Consider the following 17804-nt stretch of genomic DNA (forward strand, 5'->3'; position numbering starts at 1 on the left):
TACAAAGTCCAGTTACATTTGGACTTTTCCCCACAGAAGGCATCTGTGAAAATTTGATCCAGCTGCCTATATTTCCTCCTTAGGAGGCATTGCAAGTTCAAGTAGGACAACAGTATTTCAGCTACAACTTTCTTTTTGAGTTTTCTCAGTTATTTAATATAATTTTTAACATATATACAGAATTATTAAAATTACTAAAGTATAGTTATTAAAATTATTTAATATAATATACTAAAATAGAATAGCATTCTGAGGCAGAGACTATACTTCATCCCTCTGACCTCTTTCATAAAGGACATGTCAGCAAGCTTATGTTTTTGTTTGGTTTTTTTCCTTACAACATTTTCTTTGTTTGAAAAAAGTTGCATTAAGTCCTTTCCCTTCCCTTTTCCCCTGTACATTCGCTGTATTGTCCTTGATTTGACTCCAAATATCTTTCAAGTATCATAGAATCATAAAATCATAGAACAGCTTGGGTCGGGAGGGACCTCAGGGATCACCAAGCTTCTATCCTCCTGCCACAGGCAGGTCCAACAACCTCCACATTTAATACTAGACCAGGCTGCCTAGGGCCCCATCCAACATGGCCTTGAACACTCCAGGGATGGGGCATCCACGACCTCTCTGGGCAGCCTGATCCAGCAATAATGTGGGTTCTCAAATGGCAGTGAGGTTGTTTGGCATAGTTTCTGTTTTAGGTTTGTGCTGTGTCCTTGTTGTATCCATTGTAGTATTGTATATTCTTCTTTATCTTCATGTTCACTGTTCTGAAAAGAAAATAGAAGTATAGTTTGTAATACTAGGACTTCTGTCCTGATGGTCTCTTTAAACAGAAGAATTCCCTAATAGTAGCAGGAAGATGGTTTTGAAATTACTGGCAGGTGCTTCCGTAATGTGGTGTCAATCCTTTGAATCCACTGAGACTTTTGAGGCAATATTTGAAATTGAGTTTACAGCTCACTCTTGGGAAAGGTCAGGCAACATGCTGGAACAGACATGAAATGGCACTTGAACAGTAGAGGTGTGTGTTTGATAGAGAACCGAGTATTCCAAAAGTTTGTGTTCACTTCAGATTCAGATGACCCTGAAAGTTCCCTCAGATTGGGGTACAGTGTTTCCACCAATGGCTTTTACTGGGAGTTTTCTGTTAGAAGACATATGAGACAACCCAAATGTCCCATTATGGTAGAATGTTACTCTTGAGAAAAGTTCAGTTTTTAAGCCTATAAACATAAAAGCTACTATATATACTATTACTTTGTAACTGATAAACTACATAACCTTTCAACTTTTTTTTTTTTTTTTTTTTTTTTTTTTTTTTTTTTTTGTCATCTTCTAATCTGTCCTATAGTAACCAACCTTATGGCATTTTTGGACATGTAGAAGTTGTTCTGTTTTTTTTCTTTTTTCTCCCATTTTCTACATTTGTTTCACTTCTTGCCACTTACCTAGAAATGTGTGTTGGGGAAAGAATTCCTTCTGAAAGTGATCAGAAATAAATGCAATAAATCCATGTTAAGCTTGTGCTATCAAATAGTGGTGATGTTTTGCATTGCTTTTTGAAAAAAATATTGTGAATTTGTTTTAATAATAAAACTAATTCCAACTTCTAAGAATTTTTGTTTCAGTTCCTCATACAGGTTCTCCCTTACACACTGATATTCCCGAAGCAATAATTAGTCTAAATTATATTTTGCAGCACTGTATATTGTCTAAGATGTCCAGTGAAGTTGTGTTTTACCAATGGATACGTTTGACTATCTGACAAATTTTTTAATATATGAAAGAGGGAAAGTGAGGTATGAGTATCTTACTGACATTTCTACTTGTTCCTAGATTTGAGTCAGTACAGCAGGAACTAAGCAGCGCCACAGCACAAAACAAAGAGTTGCAGAGAGAGATGGAGCGATTACAGTCAGAGGTGACAAGGTTCAAAACAATGCAGCTGAAAGCAGCAAAGGATTCAGAAAAATACAAGGAAGAAAGGGATTCAGTTTTCAATGAATACCGCCTCATAATGAGTGAGAGAGATCAAGTAATCAAAGAGGTAGATAAGCTTCAAACGGAGCTGGAGCTTGCGGAGTCCAAACTGAAGAACACTTCTTCTGAGAAACGAGTGGCTAGTGAAGAGATGGAAGCTTTAAGACAGGTACTAAGCTACTGTTTTGATGGGGAAGGGAAATGAGTATACTTTACTGATGCTAGAATTAGAAATGTATAACCAATTGATGGAAAATAGAACTGCATTGCAAAGAGAAATTTCATGCTGATGCTCCCCTACGACTGTTTTCTTATATCAGTCCATTTCACTGTCAATTAACTAAGCTCCTTGTTTTGAGTAGACCGTCAGTTGAAATTTTTTCTTTACTTGGCTTAACTTTATTCTGCTCATCATAAAACTCTCCTGTATTAAGTTCACCTTACAAACCTTTACAAGTAACACTATCTATTAAGATTATATATACATATTTATATCTTAATATATTGATATTGTTGATATATATGTGTATATATCAACATTCATTGTTTTAAACTTCTAACTTCCAGAAGAACCATTGGATACTCTTTACTCTGACTTAAGACGTAATGTGATAAAATAGCATCAGTATTTATACAAAGCCTTCACTGGTAGACTTATTCTTACTCGTTTTCACTCCTGCTTTGCTTTAAAAGGATTAAAGGATATTTTGAAGATAGTAGTTACTTTCACTTCACTTGAACTGGTGCATACCTTGTGCAAAACCTGGACTTCTTATCTTTCAGCAGTATGTTCTTGAAATGTTTATAACACAACCATGTTATAACAGTGCTGCTAAAATTTCTGAAACACAGCTTCCTACTCTGTTTAATTTTGGCTGCCATGTAATCACTTCACTGTTTGTATTAGAAATATTTAATTTAGCATGAAATAGATTTGAGTGGATGTTCCATTACCTGTAGATCTCATTTTACCTTTATTTTTCTCCCGTAATATTAGAGGGGAACAAAATGCTCTTTATAAAATTGAAGGCATGGAGCTTTTTTCTTAAATTACACTCTTCTTAAGGGGCTTAATGTGGATTATGATGCATGGCATCAGAGTTTTTAGAAATAACTAATTTCTGGGTTTAAGAATTCAAAATTACCTGGCTATGCATTTTAACTTCTACAGTGAGTGAGGTTTTAATACATGTTTTGTACCTGTTCTTTAATCAAAGCTAGTAAACCAATAGAAAATTCTCATATTAATTTCAGTGGAATCAGAGTAGCAAGTAAGTGTTAGAAGCGTAGAATCCTTAGAGTTGGAAGGGACCTCTAAGGGCCATCTAGTCCAACTCCTCTGTGATGAACAGGAACTCCACAGATAGATCAGATTGCCCAAGGCCTGATCCACCCTCACCTTGGAAGTCTCCATGGGGCATCAATCACATCACCAGGCAACCTGTCCCAGTGCCTCACCACCCTCACTGTAAAAGGATTTTTCCTTATATCTAACATGAAAATACTAATGATAGTGGTACTTCTCTTGTACACCTGTTCCAAATAGTCCTGTTATTTTGTCCTGGCACTGTGAGTAGTTTCCCAAAGTACTTCCATAAAAAGGAGAGGAAATTTTTAATTATATTAAAAATATACTACTACGATGGTTATCTTGAATGGGTGGTTGAGAAAGAACAGAAAGAGCCTAAGACTGGTGAATGAATGCTGAGAGGGTGCAGACATGCATTTTTCTTCATTCCCCAGAGCCAGCTCATAAGAAAACAGAAATAACTCTTTCTGTAGCGTGTTAAATTGTATAAAATGCTGCTATTGTGAGTTTTCTTTTCATTCTTGTTTTTCCTTTCCCATAGCTGTGACTCTTGTGTTTGAGATAAGGTATTTTCCTGTATTGGAACATTGTATTGGCTTTCTGCAGTTGCATTTGATGAATAAGATGAATTTTCTATCTCTGTCAAGGCAGGTGTTGAAAAAAGAAAAAAAGAAAAAAAAAAAGATTTATCAATCAAGTAATAAATTCACTTCAAGTAGTATCCCACAGGATGTTCATTTGTAGGTGGGATTTTCCTATATATGACTGGTTGGTCTGGTTCTTACCAAATTGTACCTTTTTGTTCAGTCCGCTCCTATATAGCAGCTTTACATGCCATTGCTTCATACTAATTAAATGGCTGTGAGAGGACATTTAGGTTTTAAATGTAGTTCCTTTTGCAAAGCTTATGTATGCTAGCTTACCTTTTGTCCAGGACAAATGCAAAAGCTGCAGAAATGGACGAGTTATGAGCAGTTGCTGGCTAGGTCAGTCAGTTTCCTAATTAGCTGTCTGAATTCAAACTTATTGGCAGTAAGCCTTCCCTTCTGTTTAATAGAGCTGTTGATTTTGTCCTGTATGAGGTTGTATCATCTTCAAATGCAAGAACTTGCTTCAAACATAAGACTTATTTACCATTTTAGAACTCTATCGAAATCAAAGCACTGTTTCATAATCATTTTAGAACTCTATCGAAATCAAAACACTGTTTCATAACAGTATCTGCTCTTATCAGCACTAAATGGCAGATGATGTCTGCTGATGTGTTTGTAGTTCTGTGCAGTTGTCACAGGAAAAGACCGAAGTGAAATTTTACTACTGACCACTGGAGGCAACAGCTACTCTTCTTCACTTTAGTTTATACCAAGCATACTGGAATAAACTATGTCAGTATGTTCTGGGTTTTTCTTCCAGTCATTTTAGAGAACCTTAGATTCTTCTTCAGTCAAGGGTCTTTTGTCTTGATAGTGTGGTGACTTTCCCCTATGCTGCATGCTAGAGAAAACAATATTTCTGTGAGAGTTTAACACACCTGCTTAATTGCACAATAGTTAAACTGTGCAAAATGTTGCTTCCATTACTGAAATTTGTTTGCACAAACAAATGGGTTGGGAATTTTTCTTTTCATTTACTGAGCAACTGAAGCTTTTACTTATGTTAAGTCAAAAACATGCAAACAAACAAAACAACAACAACAAAAAAATGCAGAACTCAAACTAGAGTATCTGTAAATTGAGATTCAGTGACATCTTCAAAGTTCACAAGCTGAGCCATTAATTCTGCAACTTACCTGCTGCTTTAACACAAAATTACCTGTTTTAAAATAATTATAGAACTGTTTTAACAACTTGAATAGCCTTAATTAGATGTTGCAACACTAAACCAATTATGTAATAATTGTCTCCTCTGTTTTAAATACTCAGTTTTATTCCATGCAAATCACAGAGTAAAGTAGAAGAGAATCATGGCATGATGCCTTTTTTGCCTTTCTGTATTGGACCCTTTTCTGCCTTTGCTTTTCAGATGTCAGTTATCTTTGACAATTTTTGTTTTATATAAAAATATAAATGCAATCCAGCACAAAAGAGTGTCTTTATGTAGAAGGGCTTCTTTCTAGCTCTTGCTGAATGTTTCTAGAAAGCTGGACCACCTGAAAATCTGAAATTCATCTGTTTCAGTGCCTCACTTTTTACAGAAACATTAAAATACCTATTTTTTTGTTTCTAGTCCTCAACAGTTGAACCAAGTACATGTACTACAAATCAGTCATGGGACACATACCACTTAATGTATATCTTCTTTGTTCTGTAGTATCAATTTGCTAAACATGCTGGTGATGTGAAACCTGTAATACCACACTTAATATTCTTTGCTGATGCTTGTATGCAATGTGAATGCAATCCTATTCTGCTTCCTTTTTCAGAATGTTTGTTGCAAACTCTCTAGGATTTTAAGGTGTTGGTGTAAATCCAGTTGAAAAGATGAACTGATATCATCTGAACTTAACTTGCTGCAAACAATGGATCTTGTTTTAGGAGCTGAACTCAGCTTTAGTGGAAAGGGATCGAGCAATTTGTGAGAGGAATGAGTTGCTGGAAAAATACTGTCATGAAGTGAAGGACAAAGCTGAGGCCCAGAAGGAGCTCGATCAAGCTTGCAAGGATATAGAGACAGTGAAGGAAGAAAGAGATGTTGCCAGGAAAGAGAGAACGGAAGCTATAATCCAGAGAGACCATCTACTAAGGGAGTACTATCAAGCCCGTCAGGTATTGCAGTTGTTTACTGATGACTTTTCCTTCTTAGCTATTAAAGATCAGTTGTTTTCATGAGACTTGATAAAGATCTGGGCATACTGGGTGTCTCTTCCCTTTGCCTGTCACTGTAGAACATCTTTGTATAACTGCATGTATCTTCTTTAAGAAATAGTGGAGATAATGGAACTTTGTATTTGCAAAAAAAATAAAAATATATAAAAAAATACAGTCATACTTCATGTTAACCTTCAGGGCTTTTTTTGTTTTGGTTTTGTTTTTTTTTTTAAATTAAAAAACAAACAAACAAACAAAAACAACATACATAAAGCATAAAGCCAATAAAATGTTGTAACACAGCAGGTTTCTTAGCAGCTTATTATCTGCACGTAGGCTTGATGCCATTTATACTGTATGGTGTTCACGCCTGTGACCCGCTCAGAATGTTAGCTGGTTTCAGTACTTAATAAATGAACTTAAATGAAATATGATTGTAAATGTTTTAATCTATACACATTTTTAGTATGAAGCCTCTATATCTATATCTCTCTATGTAGACAAAGAGAGAGAGCGCATAGTCCCAGGGCACATAACAGACATTATTGCAGAAAATCTGTATTCTAACAACTGATAACAGTGTATCAAATTCCTAAATGTTCTTGAAGGATTTTGTGTACTAAGCAGAGAAGAATAGAACATTGAATGTTGCCTCTGAAATATAAAATATTCACTGATGTTATTTTGAAGTGAGATTCTTTTTTGTAGGAATTGTTGTCCCACTAAATGTGAGTACATACCTAAAAGTTCTGCCTAAAATCTTTACCAATGTTTCTTAATTCCTAGATACAAGATTCTGCTACCCTAGACATAGAAAGAGCAAACAAAGAAATTGAGATGCTTCGGAAACAGTATGAAGCTATGTCACAAGAACTAAAGGAAGCTGTCCAGGAAGCAGAAGTAGCCAAGTGCAGGAGAGACTGGGCTTTCCAAGAGCGGGATAAGATTGTTGCAGAAAGAGAAAGTATACGGTAAATAAATGTTAGCTACTACATAACTGATCTAACTGCCTTCTGTGCAGTTAATGAAATGCTAGGACTTAATGAATTTTGCTTGCAGTTTTTTCAACTTGTTGGAACTTCTGCAGTAACTATCAGTAGATTTGTTTGTTAGAAGTTGAGGGCATGCTACCAGATATTTTGTTTTGTCTGTTCTTCTATCACCATAACATGTAAATACCAGAAAGCCTGTCAGCACTGCTAGCCAAGAACGACAAATAATGGCTTGTTTTAGTACTGATATATTTACTTTGCTGTACCTGTAGTCCTTCAAATAATTATTTACAATAATGAATATTACATATATAATAATTTAATTCTATAATTAATAATAATTAAATATTAAATAATAAATATTTACAATATTTGACAAAAAGTATCTACCTTGTTATTAGGCACATATAAGGAACTATGGGAAAATCTTTTCACTGGGTTGTTTGGGTTTTTTTTGTTTTTTTTTGTGTTTTTTTTCGAAGATCAGTAGAAATCAAGTATTGTAAGAGGTGAAGAAAGCTTCAGTTATCCTGACAAGCTTTTCTGTAAAGCCTAGTGTGTAATTTTTTCTTCCTCGTGTGTGTTTTTGTGTGTGTATATATATATATATATATGCATATATATTTATATTATTTATATATATATGTGCATATATATATGTTTATATATGCACATATATATATAAATAATATAAATATATAAAAATATAAATAATATATAAATAAATGTGTGTATATATATATATATACACACACATATACATATATACATATATATATATATACTTTTTTTTTTTTCTGAGATCTTGTGAAACTACTTTTTTGTTTTTAAGAACGCTGTGTGACAACTTACGGAGGGAGAGAGACCGGGCTGTGAGTGATTTGGCTGAAGCTCTTCGCAATCTGGATGACATGAGGAAGCAGAAAAATGATGCTGTGCGTGAACTGAAGGAACTGAAGTATGTTGTAGAATATATTAAACTGTGTGAGATCTTTGTGATAAAAATTTTGGTTCATTAACTGCATCTATGAGTGAGCAATATGTTACTAGAACTGTTTTTAGTTAGTTATGTGGAAATACAAGGTTCTGAGTCCTTCAATTTTAACTGTTTTAATGAGAAAGATTTTGAAGCTTTTTACCATGGAGATACACTTTAAATGAACTCTTTCACTGAAGTTGGATTAATTGCAGTTTAGTTCCTCTCAACTGTAATCTCATTAGTTTATGAATGCAAAAAAAAAAACCAAACATTATGTTATCTCAATAATTTGTTGAAGAGATTTTGCTTTTGGTATTATGCATACTTGTAAGCATATAGTTGCAGTTCATCTGATGGCAAATTAGATGCACTTTGGAGGAGTCAGGTAGGAATTCTAGTCATACGTGACAGCCATACAAAAGCAATGCAAACAACAAAAAAGTAAGAGTGGGTGAGCATGATATATAGAAAATGAAATTATTCAGCAGTAGACAAAGGATACTGGAAAAATGGAAGCAGAGGGCAGCTCTCTGGCACAGCTTGGATTTTTTTAGTTAGAAAACATCTCACAGTTATAATCACAGAATCACTGAATGACCTCTGGTTGGAAGGGACCTCAAGGATCATGAAGCTCCAACCCCCCTGCCTGGCAGGGCCACCAAACTTCCACATTTACTAGATCAGGTTGCCCAGGACCCCATCCAACCTGGCTATGTACATGTCCAGGGACGGGGCATCCACAACGTCCTTGGGCAGCCTGTTCCAGGACCTCACCACTCTCCTAGTAAAGGAGATACGATGAAAGGAAAGTAAAGGGAAATAATGCTATGCATCAGTTTGTTTAAAAGGCTTGTCTGTGTATATAAGTATTTTATTTCCTTAGAGAGAAGATGGAGAATCAGTTGGAAAAGGAGGCCAGATTCCGTCAATTGATGGCCCATAGTTCCCATGACTCAGCCATAGACACAGATTCTCTGGAATGGGAAACAGAAGTAGTGGAATTTGAAAAAGACAGAGTAAGTAAAAAATGCTAACTGCATTATTTTGTATATTCATCAGTTTTGATGTCTATTACAACATCTTGATGCCAAATATGACAAAAAATAATGTGGTGTTTTTTAATTCTCTGTAGTGATAGAAACCAGGCACATTTCTAAGCATCTAAATGAAACAAGTTGACAAAAACGTGTTGTTAACATACAAACTTTGTCTTTTTTTCTTACTAAGTATTAATGGAGATAGTTCTCCCTTTTGTGAAGTTAAATACTGTATTCTTAAAATAGGTGATTTATCACAGAAATGGTAGTAATATGGTGCGAACTTATGATGCAATGGGAATACTGGCATCTATTGTAAGAGACAACATCATTTTTTGTCTGTGCATAGAATAATTAAGCACTAACATGAAACTGTTTCACTTCTTCCTGCTCAAATATGGCTGTTAGAAATTTTAATACAAATATTTGTTTCTGATGAACATATATTTTAGTGCAGCATTGCCCTTCAGTTTAGACATCTGGGTTGAAGGTATGTTAATTTCCTACACTGTAAAGAAAATTTCTACATCCTTTTATTATCTTAGTAGTGTTAATTTTTATTTTTCCTCATTGTAGTCTGGAGCTTATATTGTTCTTTATTCAAGTTGTGTATCCTTTTCTATTTAAAATTTTTGATAGATGCAGATCACTGTTTGCTAGTGGTCATTTTCTAACCCTGTAGAACATATATACAGTCTTCCAGGCTGTGTTTCACTTAGAACAGTGTCTACACATCAAATTATAGTAATGATATTGTGCCAACCTTGGTAGGATACATGAGGAAATCCTTGCTGACCGACCAGCATTTGAATTTCTGTATGGAGATTATGGAAGTGAATAAGTCTAAGTCATTTTATTTTTGCTTTAGCATGATCTGTCTTTTTATGCCAGTGTTCTACGTAATCACTAAGCTCAAAAATGGGAGAAATAATATTGACTTAGCTCTGAGATCACAGTGTCACTGTACTATGTTTATTTTCCAGCATCCCTACTCATTTCTGTATGAACTTCTTATGTAGAACTAACAGAGGAATCGTGAGGATTTTCGTATATTTTTGGCCCAGTTGATTTGAAATAGAATTTCCTAATTTTTAAGGGTATTATTTAACATTGCAAATAAGCAATTTATCAGTTGGATGCAGTGAATCTTATTTAACCTTTTTTGTTTGTTTGTTTGTTTTTTTCCAGTGACCTACTCATTTACCAAAGCAAACATTAAATTAACATTTCCTATTTCAGTTCAGCAATTGATTTGTCAAAGCTAGTTACAACATTTCACACTGAAGATTCTCTTTTGGGCCAGAGGTGGTAGAATATCATATCCAATCTATGTTTAGATTCAGTTTCACATAATGTTAAAAACTTGGATCCCACTTACTTCTAGTCTCTACCCATATTAAAGCTTTTTATTTTATTTTATTTTATTTTATTTTATTTTATTTTATTTTATTTTATTTTATTTTATTTTATTTTATTTTATTTTATTTTATTTTATTTTATTTTATTTTATTTTATTTTATTTTATTTTATTTTATTTTATTTTATTTTATTTTATTTCCCCTGAATATATTGCTGAGATAAAATGCTGTCTTTATTACCTCTATAACTGCTTTCTTCCTCAAGTGATGCCTGTCCTAGGGAAACATGCACTTGTTCTCTCAAGACACATCCAGCATCATGCCTTAAAACAGGTTGTGATTGTCTGAACTTGCTTTCTTTCTTACTTTTCTGTAGAGTTCCTTTAACACATTATCTCAGCTTTAATCTGAGATAGAATGATTGTCTTAATGCCCCACAGTCTTATGCCTGATGAAACTGTGAGCTTACATATTTAAGTACAAAAAACTAGAATTTATGTGTAATAGATACCCTGTAAATATAAGGACATAGGACAAGCCTGAAGAAATGCCTCTTGTGAAAAGGCAGAGGCACAGTGTAATTGCGAGTACAGTTGAGTCTCTTGTTAATAACATTTATTAGGACGATATGGACTTGAAAGCACTTGGTTTTGATGTGGCAGAAGGTGTGAACGAACCATACTTTCCTGGAGACTGTGGGATCTTTGTTACCAAAGTAGACAAAGGAAGTATTGTGGATGGTCGATTAAGGTAGGGTCTTACTTTGGAAGGTATGTCTTTTATTAATAATAAACAAAATATTGAGCATATTGTGAACTCTTTCACTTTTAGTATTCTTGAACTTTTTTTTTTTTTATCATTGGCCATGTCTACCTTATTAATATTGATGAGGAAATTGCACTGACAAGACCAACACCTAAAATATTTAGATAATTGAGGATCAGCCTTTTAAGACATAAATTCCATTGTATCCCTTTTCCTGAATATTATGTATATGCTGCATCCAGCAAAGCATGCTTGTAACAGTGGCCTCCATATTTGTATTTATCTGCCAGAGTAAATGATTGGTTGCTGAAGATAAATGACGTGGATCTTACTAATAAGGATAAAAAGCAAGTTATAAAAGCGGTTCTAAATGGAGGAGGTGTTATTAACATGGTGGTTCGAAGAAGGAAGTCCTTGGGTGGACGAGTGATAACACCACTTCATATCAATGTTTCTGGGCATAAAGGTAATGGATATAAAGGTTGGATGTAAATGGTACCCATTTGTCCATGCGACAATGTCTTGAAATTGAGGTACATGTTCTGAGCTTCTATTTAAAACTCATTTCAGCTGCTAGATAGGGATTTTCTTGAATTGCTTTCATCAAGATAAGAACGATTGTATTGGTGATAGGTTTATTCCATAAATATAATTAGTTCTATTATAGCTAAATCCATCAGTCAGTCCTAGTCTGTATGATTACATTAAGTTCTGTGATACCCCAAATCCCTATTTCCATGTTTTCTTCTTTCTCTGAAAGGGTTGTTAGAGACTGAGAAGCTTATTTGGTTTGGTAGTTTGTTTTTTTTTTTTTTAATCCTGCATGCACGTGATATTTGTAGTTATTTGAGCAAATTATTTGAATTGCAGGAGTAAGTTAACATTTATTTTGTGAATTTCAGATAGTGGGGTTAGCCTAGAAAATGGAATATTTGTTGCTGCTGTTGTGCCTGGAAGCCCAGCTGCCAAAGAGGGTTCCCTTACTGTGGGAGATAGAATAATTGCTGTAAGTCTTAATACCTTCTTCTGATTTTTATTTATGTATGAGCTTCTGTGAAACAAAATGTGATTACTATGGAAGTACAAATGCATAAAGTCTTATGTAATCAAACATGTTACTAAACTGTATCTCTGCTAGGAATAAAAAATATATATAGGACTAAGCTTCTAGCGGAGAACAGGTAAGTGCGTGATGTGGTCAACCTGACATCTGTTATAGGCATGACACGCAAAACCATGTTTTCTTTCCCTCAGAGATGGTACCTTTAGGTGCTCCCTGTCTGCTGCTTTTGTTTTATGAATCTCAGTTGTGTTTTGTTTTTTGTTTATTTGGTTTTGTTCTGTTTTTGTTTTTGTATGTAGATTAATGGCATTGCACTAGATAACAAGTCACTTAATGAATGTGAAGCTTTGCTACGAAACTGCAGGGATTCCCTTACCCTCTCATTGTTAAAGGTGAGTAGGAAAAGCTAAACTTCAGAATTTTCTTTAACAGATTTATCTTATTTGTATTAAAACTGAATATATCACCACAGGAAAGTCTTTGCTAATAACAGCATCATCTGGATGTATTTCACTGATGGTACACTAAATTGTTATTTCCAGAGTAAGGATATTGTGGCTTCTGTTAGGAAAAAAAATAATTATTTACTGCTCTTTTTTTTTTTTTTTTCCCCCCCCCTCATTTGTTTACTGGTCACACAAAATGACTGTCAGCACAGTTGTTTCTTTTTTAATGCTTCCTGCTTCAGAGCTGCAGCAGTTATGTTCATGAAAGATAAATTGTTTCCTGACTACAGTTTACTCCTGGCCAGGAGGGAGTTGTGCAGAAAACAGAACTATGTCATCAGGGATAAGTATTAGTTCTTTTTCAGACTCAGTGTTATAAAAATATTGTTTGCATTACTCTGGACCTGTCACAAAGGTTTAGTCAGTGATAATTCCAGCTTCTGAGAGCTTGAGTTTTTAAGAAACTAAAAAAGATGAAAAGTTTGTAAAGCAGTGGGCAATGAACGATGATTACTAGTGTCATTGAACAGAGACAGAGGTAGAATGGAAATCTTTTTGCTGTTTGTTCGGTGCTTCTTCCACCACATGGAGTTGCCCTTTTGAAATTGTTCCAGAGAAAAATCCGTCTTTATGAAATTTTTCCCAAACATATCCATGCATATTCAGATCTCCATTCAGGTTGAGGTAAATAAAGGAGACTAGAATATAGTTTGTGCTAAGCAGAAATTAAATAGATATCAGACATAACGTTGTTATGTGATGGATTTTTGTTATTGTTATCTTTTTAATTTTTGTTGGTTCTTTTTTAGGTTTTTCCCCAGAGTTCCTCTTGGAGTGGTCAAAATATATTTGAAAATCTGAAGGATTCAGAAAAAATATCAAACTGTAGGGTTCATGCATCAGAGATACAAGCCCAAAACAAAAGAAATCTGAAACTCAATAGCTCAACACAGACTGATATTTTCAATCCAGATATCATGGATGTCAAGAAGGACCAGAGTGAACAGGGCAGTCATTCATTTTGTGATCACAAACCCTTCCCTAATAACACATTGCGAGTAGACTCTCATAGGAACACAGTGCACAGTTGCCACAGTAATTCAGAACATAGTCTCAGCTCCTTCAACCCAGAGACATATGGGGACCGAGGCTATGGAGTTGTTGACTTGGACAACAGGAGACTGCCTTATGAACCTACAGAAAATGACTGTATGGTGGTTGAGACTGCATTTGACAAAGGACATGGTACTAAGCATAGTGGTGGTACCTGGCCAAAAGTCATGGTTAATATCTCAGCAACAGAAACAGAAAAGTTTTCAGTATACAAAAAGCCAAAACAAAGGAAATCTATCTTTGACCCTGATACTTTCAAAAGGCCGCCAACTCCTCCTAAGCTAGAGTACCTTTCTCCAAATCAGGTGACAGGCCATTCACCTCAGCCATCAAAAGCTGAAGTGGCTTCAACTCCTCCAACTCCTCCTAAGAGAAGTGACTCCATCAAATTTAAACATAAGCAGCAGGCAAGCTCTGCATCAGAGTCTACAGTAACAACTGGATCACCACCTACCAGCCCAGCCACTGCCCAAGCTCCAGTTTCCTTGGCACTTAAACAAGACTCTGCTACTCTCAAGGGGCGCAGCAGGAATGCTGGAAATTATTATCGTGAGGAGGGAATTGACTGTACTCATCTCTCCTCAAGGAAATCCTGTGAAGATGACATTGGCTTTCAAAGAGTTGAAGAGCCAGAGATAAAAAGGCCAAGGCCAAAATCTGCTCCTGCTCTTAGACATAAAATGACCCCTATGCCCATTCCTAATCCTGCACTTCAGGTAGAATTTTGCTACAAAAATCTGTTGCTTTTTTTTTTCTTTTGCTTTGATGTGAATATTTTCAGAAGTGTTTTTGTGTACCCAGTTACATATCCTAACAGGAGAAACTAAGTCTGTTCACAAAATCCAAGTCCCCAGAGGAACTACTCCTGGCTGAGTTGTTGCATTATCACAAAATAGAAAACCACCAAACTGAATGATAGGATTCAGTTTTGTAACTGCATTTTGATTTTCATTGTTTTCTGGTGAATGATTAGGGCTCTTTCTTCTAATTTAGAGCTCTATTAAGGCTTCTTTTCAGAAATCTCTTTGACTCAAGTTACAGATTAGGGGAAAAAGATTTACCATTCATAGTGACATCTTTTATTTCGTGCATCTACATAAGTGCTAACTTAATCTGAAATTGGCCAGGCATTAGATTCATTACACTACAGGGATGGACTGCTTGTAAGAATATGACAACAACATTCTTCAAAGTAGGTCTGTCATTTGTTTAAATAAATTTGACTGTGGAGATTTTGGGTAACAGCCTATCAGGGAAGGTGGAGAAAAAAATTCTCTGTGATCTAGGACGACTAGCCAGTTTAGCTGACCACATTAGATGAAGTGGCATAGTCAGTAATGTAGTTTCGGATCCACCATCTCAGGTTTGTTCAGTTTGAAAAAAAACTGCAATGTATATTTGCCATCTGAAATCTCAAGTTTTAAAGAGTTATTTTTCCTTGCATCTAATCAACATCTAAATGACTTAGAATGTCATTTTCTTTACCTTTCCTGCTCTGTACCTTGTCATGCCAGAAAAATGGTATAGGTGTTAGTCTATGGAGAAAAATAAAATTGTAATACAGACTTAAAAATTCTTTTTTTTTTTTTTTTTTTTCAGGGTTACCTGAGCTATTAGTGCATTCCCATCTCTAGGGTTAAATTAAGTCTGAGTTCTATGTTTATTTTTTTTCTTGCTCCCCCAGATTCTCTCCAGTGTCTACGAAAATAATTAGGGCTTTAACTCTAAAATTGTTGACTGAGAACAGTGGTGGTTTTGTGCCTCTGAGTTGACACCACTCATTCTGAAAATGACTTTGAAGGAATGGTCTTTGTGTACCAAAACTACATTAGGTTTGGGTCTGGTCTTGCTCAACATTTGCTGATGGTACAAAGCTGGGGAGACTAGCTGACACACCAGTGTCTGTTTGTTATGCACAGAACAGAAACTACTGTGGCTCCACAACCTGTATTGTTATGTCGGAGGTGTTGCTCCACATTTATCTCAAAATGCAGGCTTAGAGGAAAATACTTTGTGGCTTATTAGCTTGCTCTTATTTGGCAAAATTTGCAGTAGTGGCTAAAGTAACATGAGAGTACATGTGCTAAAGAATGAGATCTAGACTTTTAAGTGTCCTGTGAAAGCAGTATTTAGAAGGAGAAATGTAACTTATGTATACTGTGCTGATGGAAAGCATATCAGATAAGTTTCAAACTTTGGCCTAGAAAGTTTACAAAATAATAACAGGGTGGAAGAAGAAGGAGTAGAACTGATGGAAGATGAAGTAAAGATGCAACAAGGACTGTCATATTAAACGATGGCAAGCATATTCTGAAATACATACTAAATATTTTGAAGTTGATTACTGCCTATGGAATTTGAGGCTTTTTAACCTCTGTATCTCCAACTGCCTTTTATCAAATCTTCTGGTTTTGTAGGTGCAGAAATATACACCAGCTAGTGAGGAACACTTGTCTCCAGAGCTACAGGAATGGGCACCATACTCACCAAAACGTTCTGCTAGGCATAGTGATGGCTTTGTGCCTTCCGCATTGTACACTGGAGGCATGTCATCAGGTGAGCAATACTGATGTGGATGGTAAGTGTCTCTTTTTGCTTAAGTCACAGAGCAATGTCTAGCATGGTATTCTTTTCTGAGATCCTGAATACTAACTGTAAAATTTCGCCCTGTTAATTACTGTATTCCAGAAATAAGCTCAGTAACAATCTTATATTCTAAATATCTACCCTGGAATTAGGTAAGAATTCGTATTTACTTTCTCAGAATGCCACAGAGAATCTGTCCTTATCAGTCAGGATAAGTGCAAAACAGATATGAAATACAAAAAGTATTTTCCTGTTCTGTGGTAATTTATATGTGATATTTTCAGTTTCTGGACTGTAAAGTAAAGCGTAATCTATTTGAGAACCATCAAAGAAAATGAACAGTTCCCATCTGAAGGATTTGTTTCAGCTGATTCTCTGTTGCACAGGAATTTTGAATGTATTAGTGGTAAACAAGGTGTAGCCTGTGCATTAGGTAGACAAGCAAGATTTCTAGAGTTTTTGAAAGTGAACAGTGAGTGGCTGCAGCCCATGTGTTACCTACAGTCAGCTTTTGAAGTACTTTAAAGCAAAAAGACTTGATATTCAGAAAGTGTCACATATTAATTTCTGCCTATTGGGAATAACATTCTTGGAGTATCTAAGATAGAATGTCCCAATTGGTTCTGATCTTAGTCTGTCTCAATTAAATATTAAGATTTTAAGCTGTTGAAGAGGTGTCTCAGAAGCAGTGCGCACAAAAAATCAATATAATCAGGTAAAATGGAAAACTGTGTTATCTCAGTCTCCGAAACAGTTGCTGCTATTGAAGTTCATACTTTTTATGAACTTACCCTCGATTTTTTAATGTAACCCTAACCTTCAGCAGATTCAAAACTTTGTAAAACTTACTGAAGTCTGTGGTATAGGTAATTACTTGTATATAGAGAATAATGGGCAGCTTTAGACCCAGTCATTCCATCCAGTTTTCAGAATGTAAAGGCATGCTCAATTGTATCTCATCTCAATTAACCGTTTATTCTCTGATTTGTTATTCTTTTTCCTATCACTTTCCTTCTCCCACATAATATAACCTAAATAAGTCAAACCTACATTAGAAAATATGTCTTGAAAAGTAAGTTTTTGCTGTAGTGTGTTATGCTATAATACTCATTTAAGAAGAAATTGATCACATAGAGTACAGAAGGTTGAGTGACTTCAATGAACAGCTTGAGTAATACATTTTCTGAATAAATAGATATGAAATACTGTTATCTAAAACCATCAGACATGTCTTAGAATCTCATTTCCGACAACAGAAGAAGAACAAGAATGGTTTTAGCTGCAGACAGTTCAAGTGTCGAATAAAAACTTCTCTTTCTGGCAGATGACTATACAGAGAGAAAAATTAGATTCTTTTTGCTTTATAAAG

At 35.1% G+C, this 17804-nt stretch overlaps 1 protein-coding gene across 2 annotated transcripts in view; it reads left to right on the forward strand.

Annotated features, from left to right (window-relative positions):
* DLG5 (discs large MAGUK scaffold protein 5) overlaps window positions 1–17804 on the forward strand; it is a 93989-nt gene that overhangs the window by 56633 nt on the left and 19552 nt on the right. For both annotated transcript variants that reach the window (XM_072340220.1, XM_072340221.1), the window contains exons 7-17: window positions 1837–2149; window positions 5824–6054; window positions 6883–7067; window positions 7921–8046; window positions 8951–9083; window positions 11085–11212; window positions 11518–11693; window positions 12130–12233; window positions 12590–12682; window positions 13546–14565; window positions 16267–16405. In XM_072340220.1, the coding sequence (XP_072196321.1) occupies window positions 1837–2149; window positions 5824–6054; window positions 6883–7067; window positions 7921–8046; window positions 8951–9083; window positions 11085–11212; window positions 11518–11693; window positions 12130–12233; window positions 12590–12682; window positions 13546–14565; window positions 16267–16405 (2648 nt within the window). The remainder of the gene's footprint in view (window positions 1–1836; window positions 2150–5823; window positions 6055–6882; window positions 7068–7920; window positions 8047–8950; window positions 9084–11084; window positions 11213–11517; window positions 11694–12129; window positions 12234–12589; window positions 12683–13545; window positions 14566–16266; window positions 16406–17804) is intronic.

The sequence above is a fragment of the Excalfactoria chinensis genome, chromosome 6 (genome assembly GCF_039878825.1).
Source record: "Excalfactoria chinensis isolate bCotChi1 chromosome 6, bCotChi1.hap2, whole genome shotgun sequence".
Classification (NCBI taxonomy): Eukaryota; Metazoa; Chordata; class Aves; order Galliformes; family Phasianidae; genus Excalfactoria; species Excalfactoria chinensis.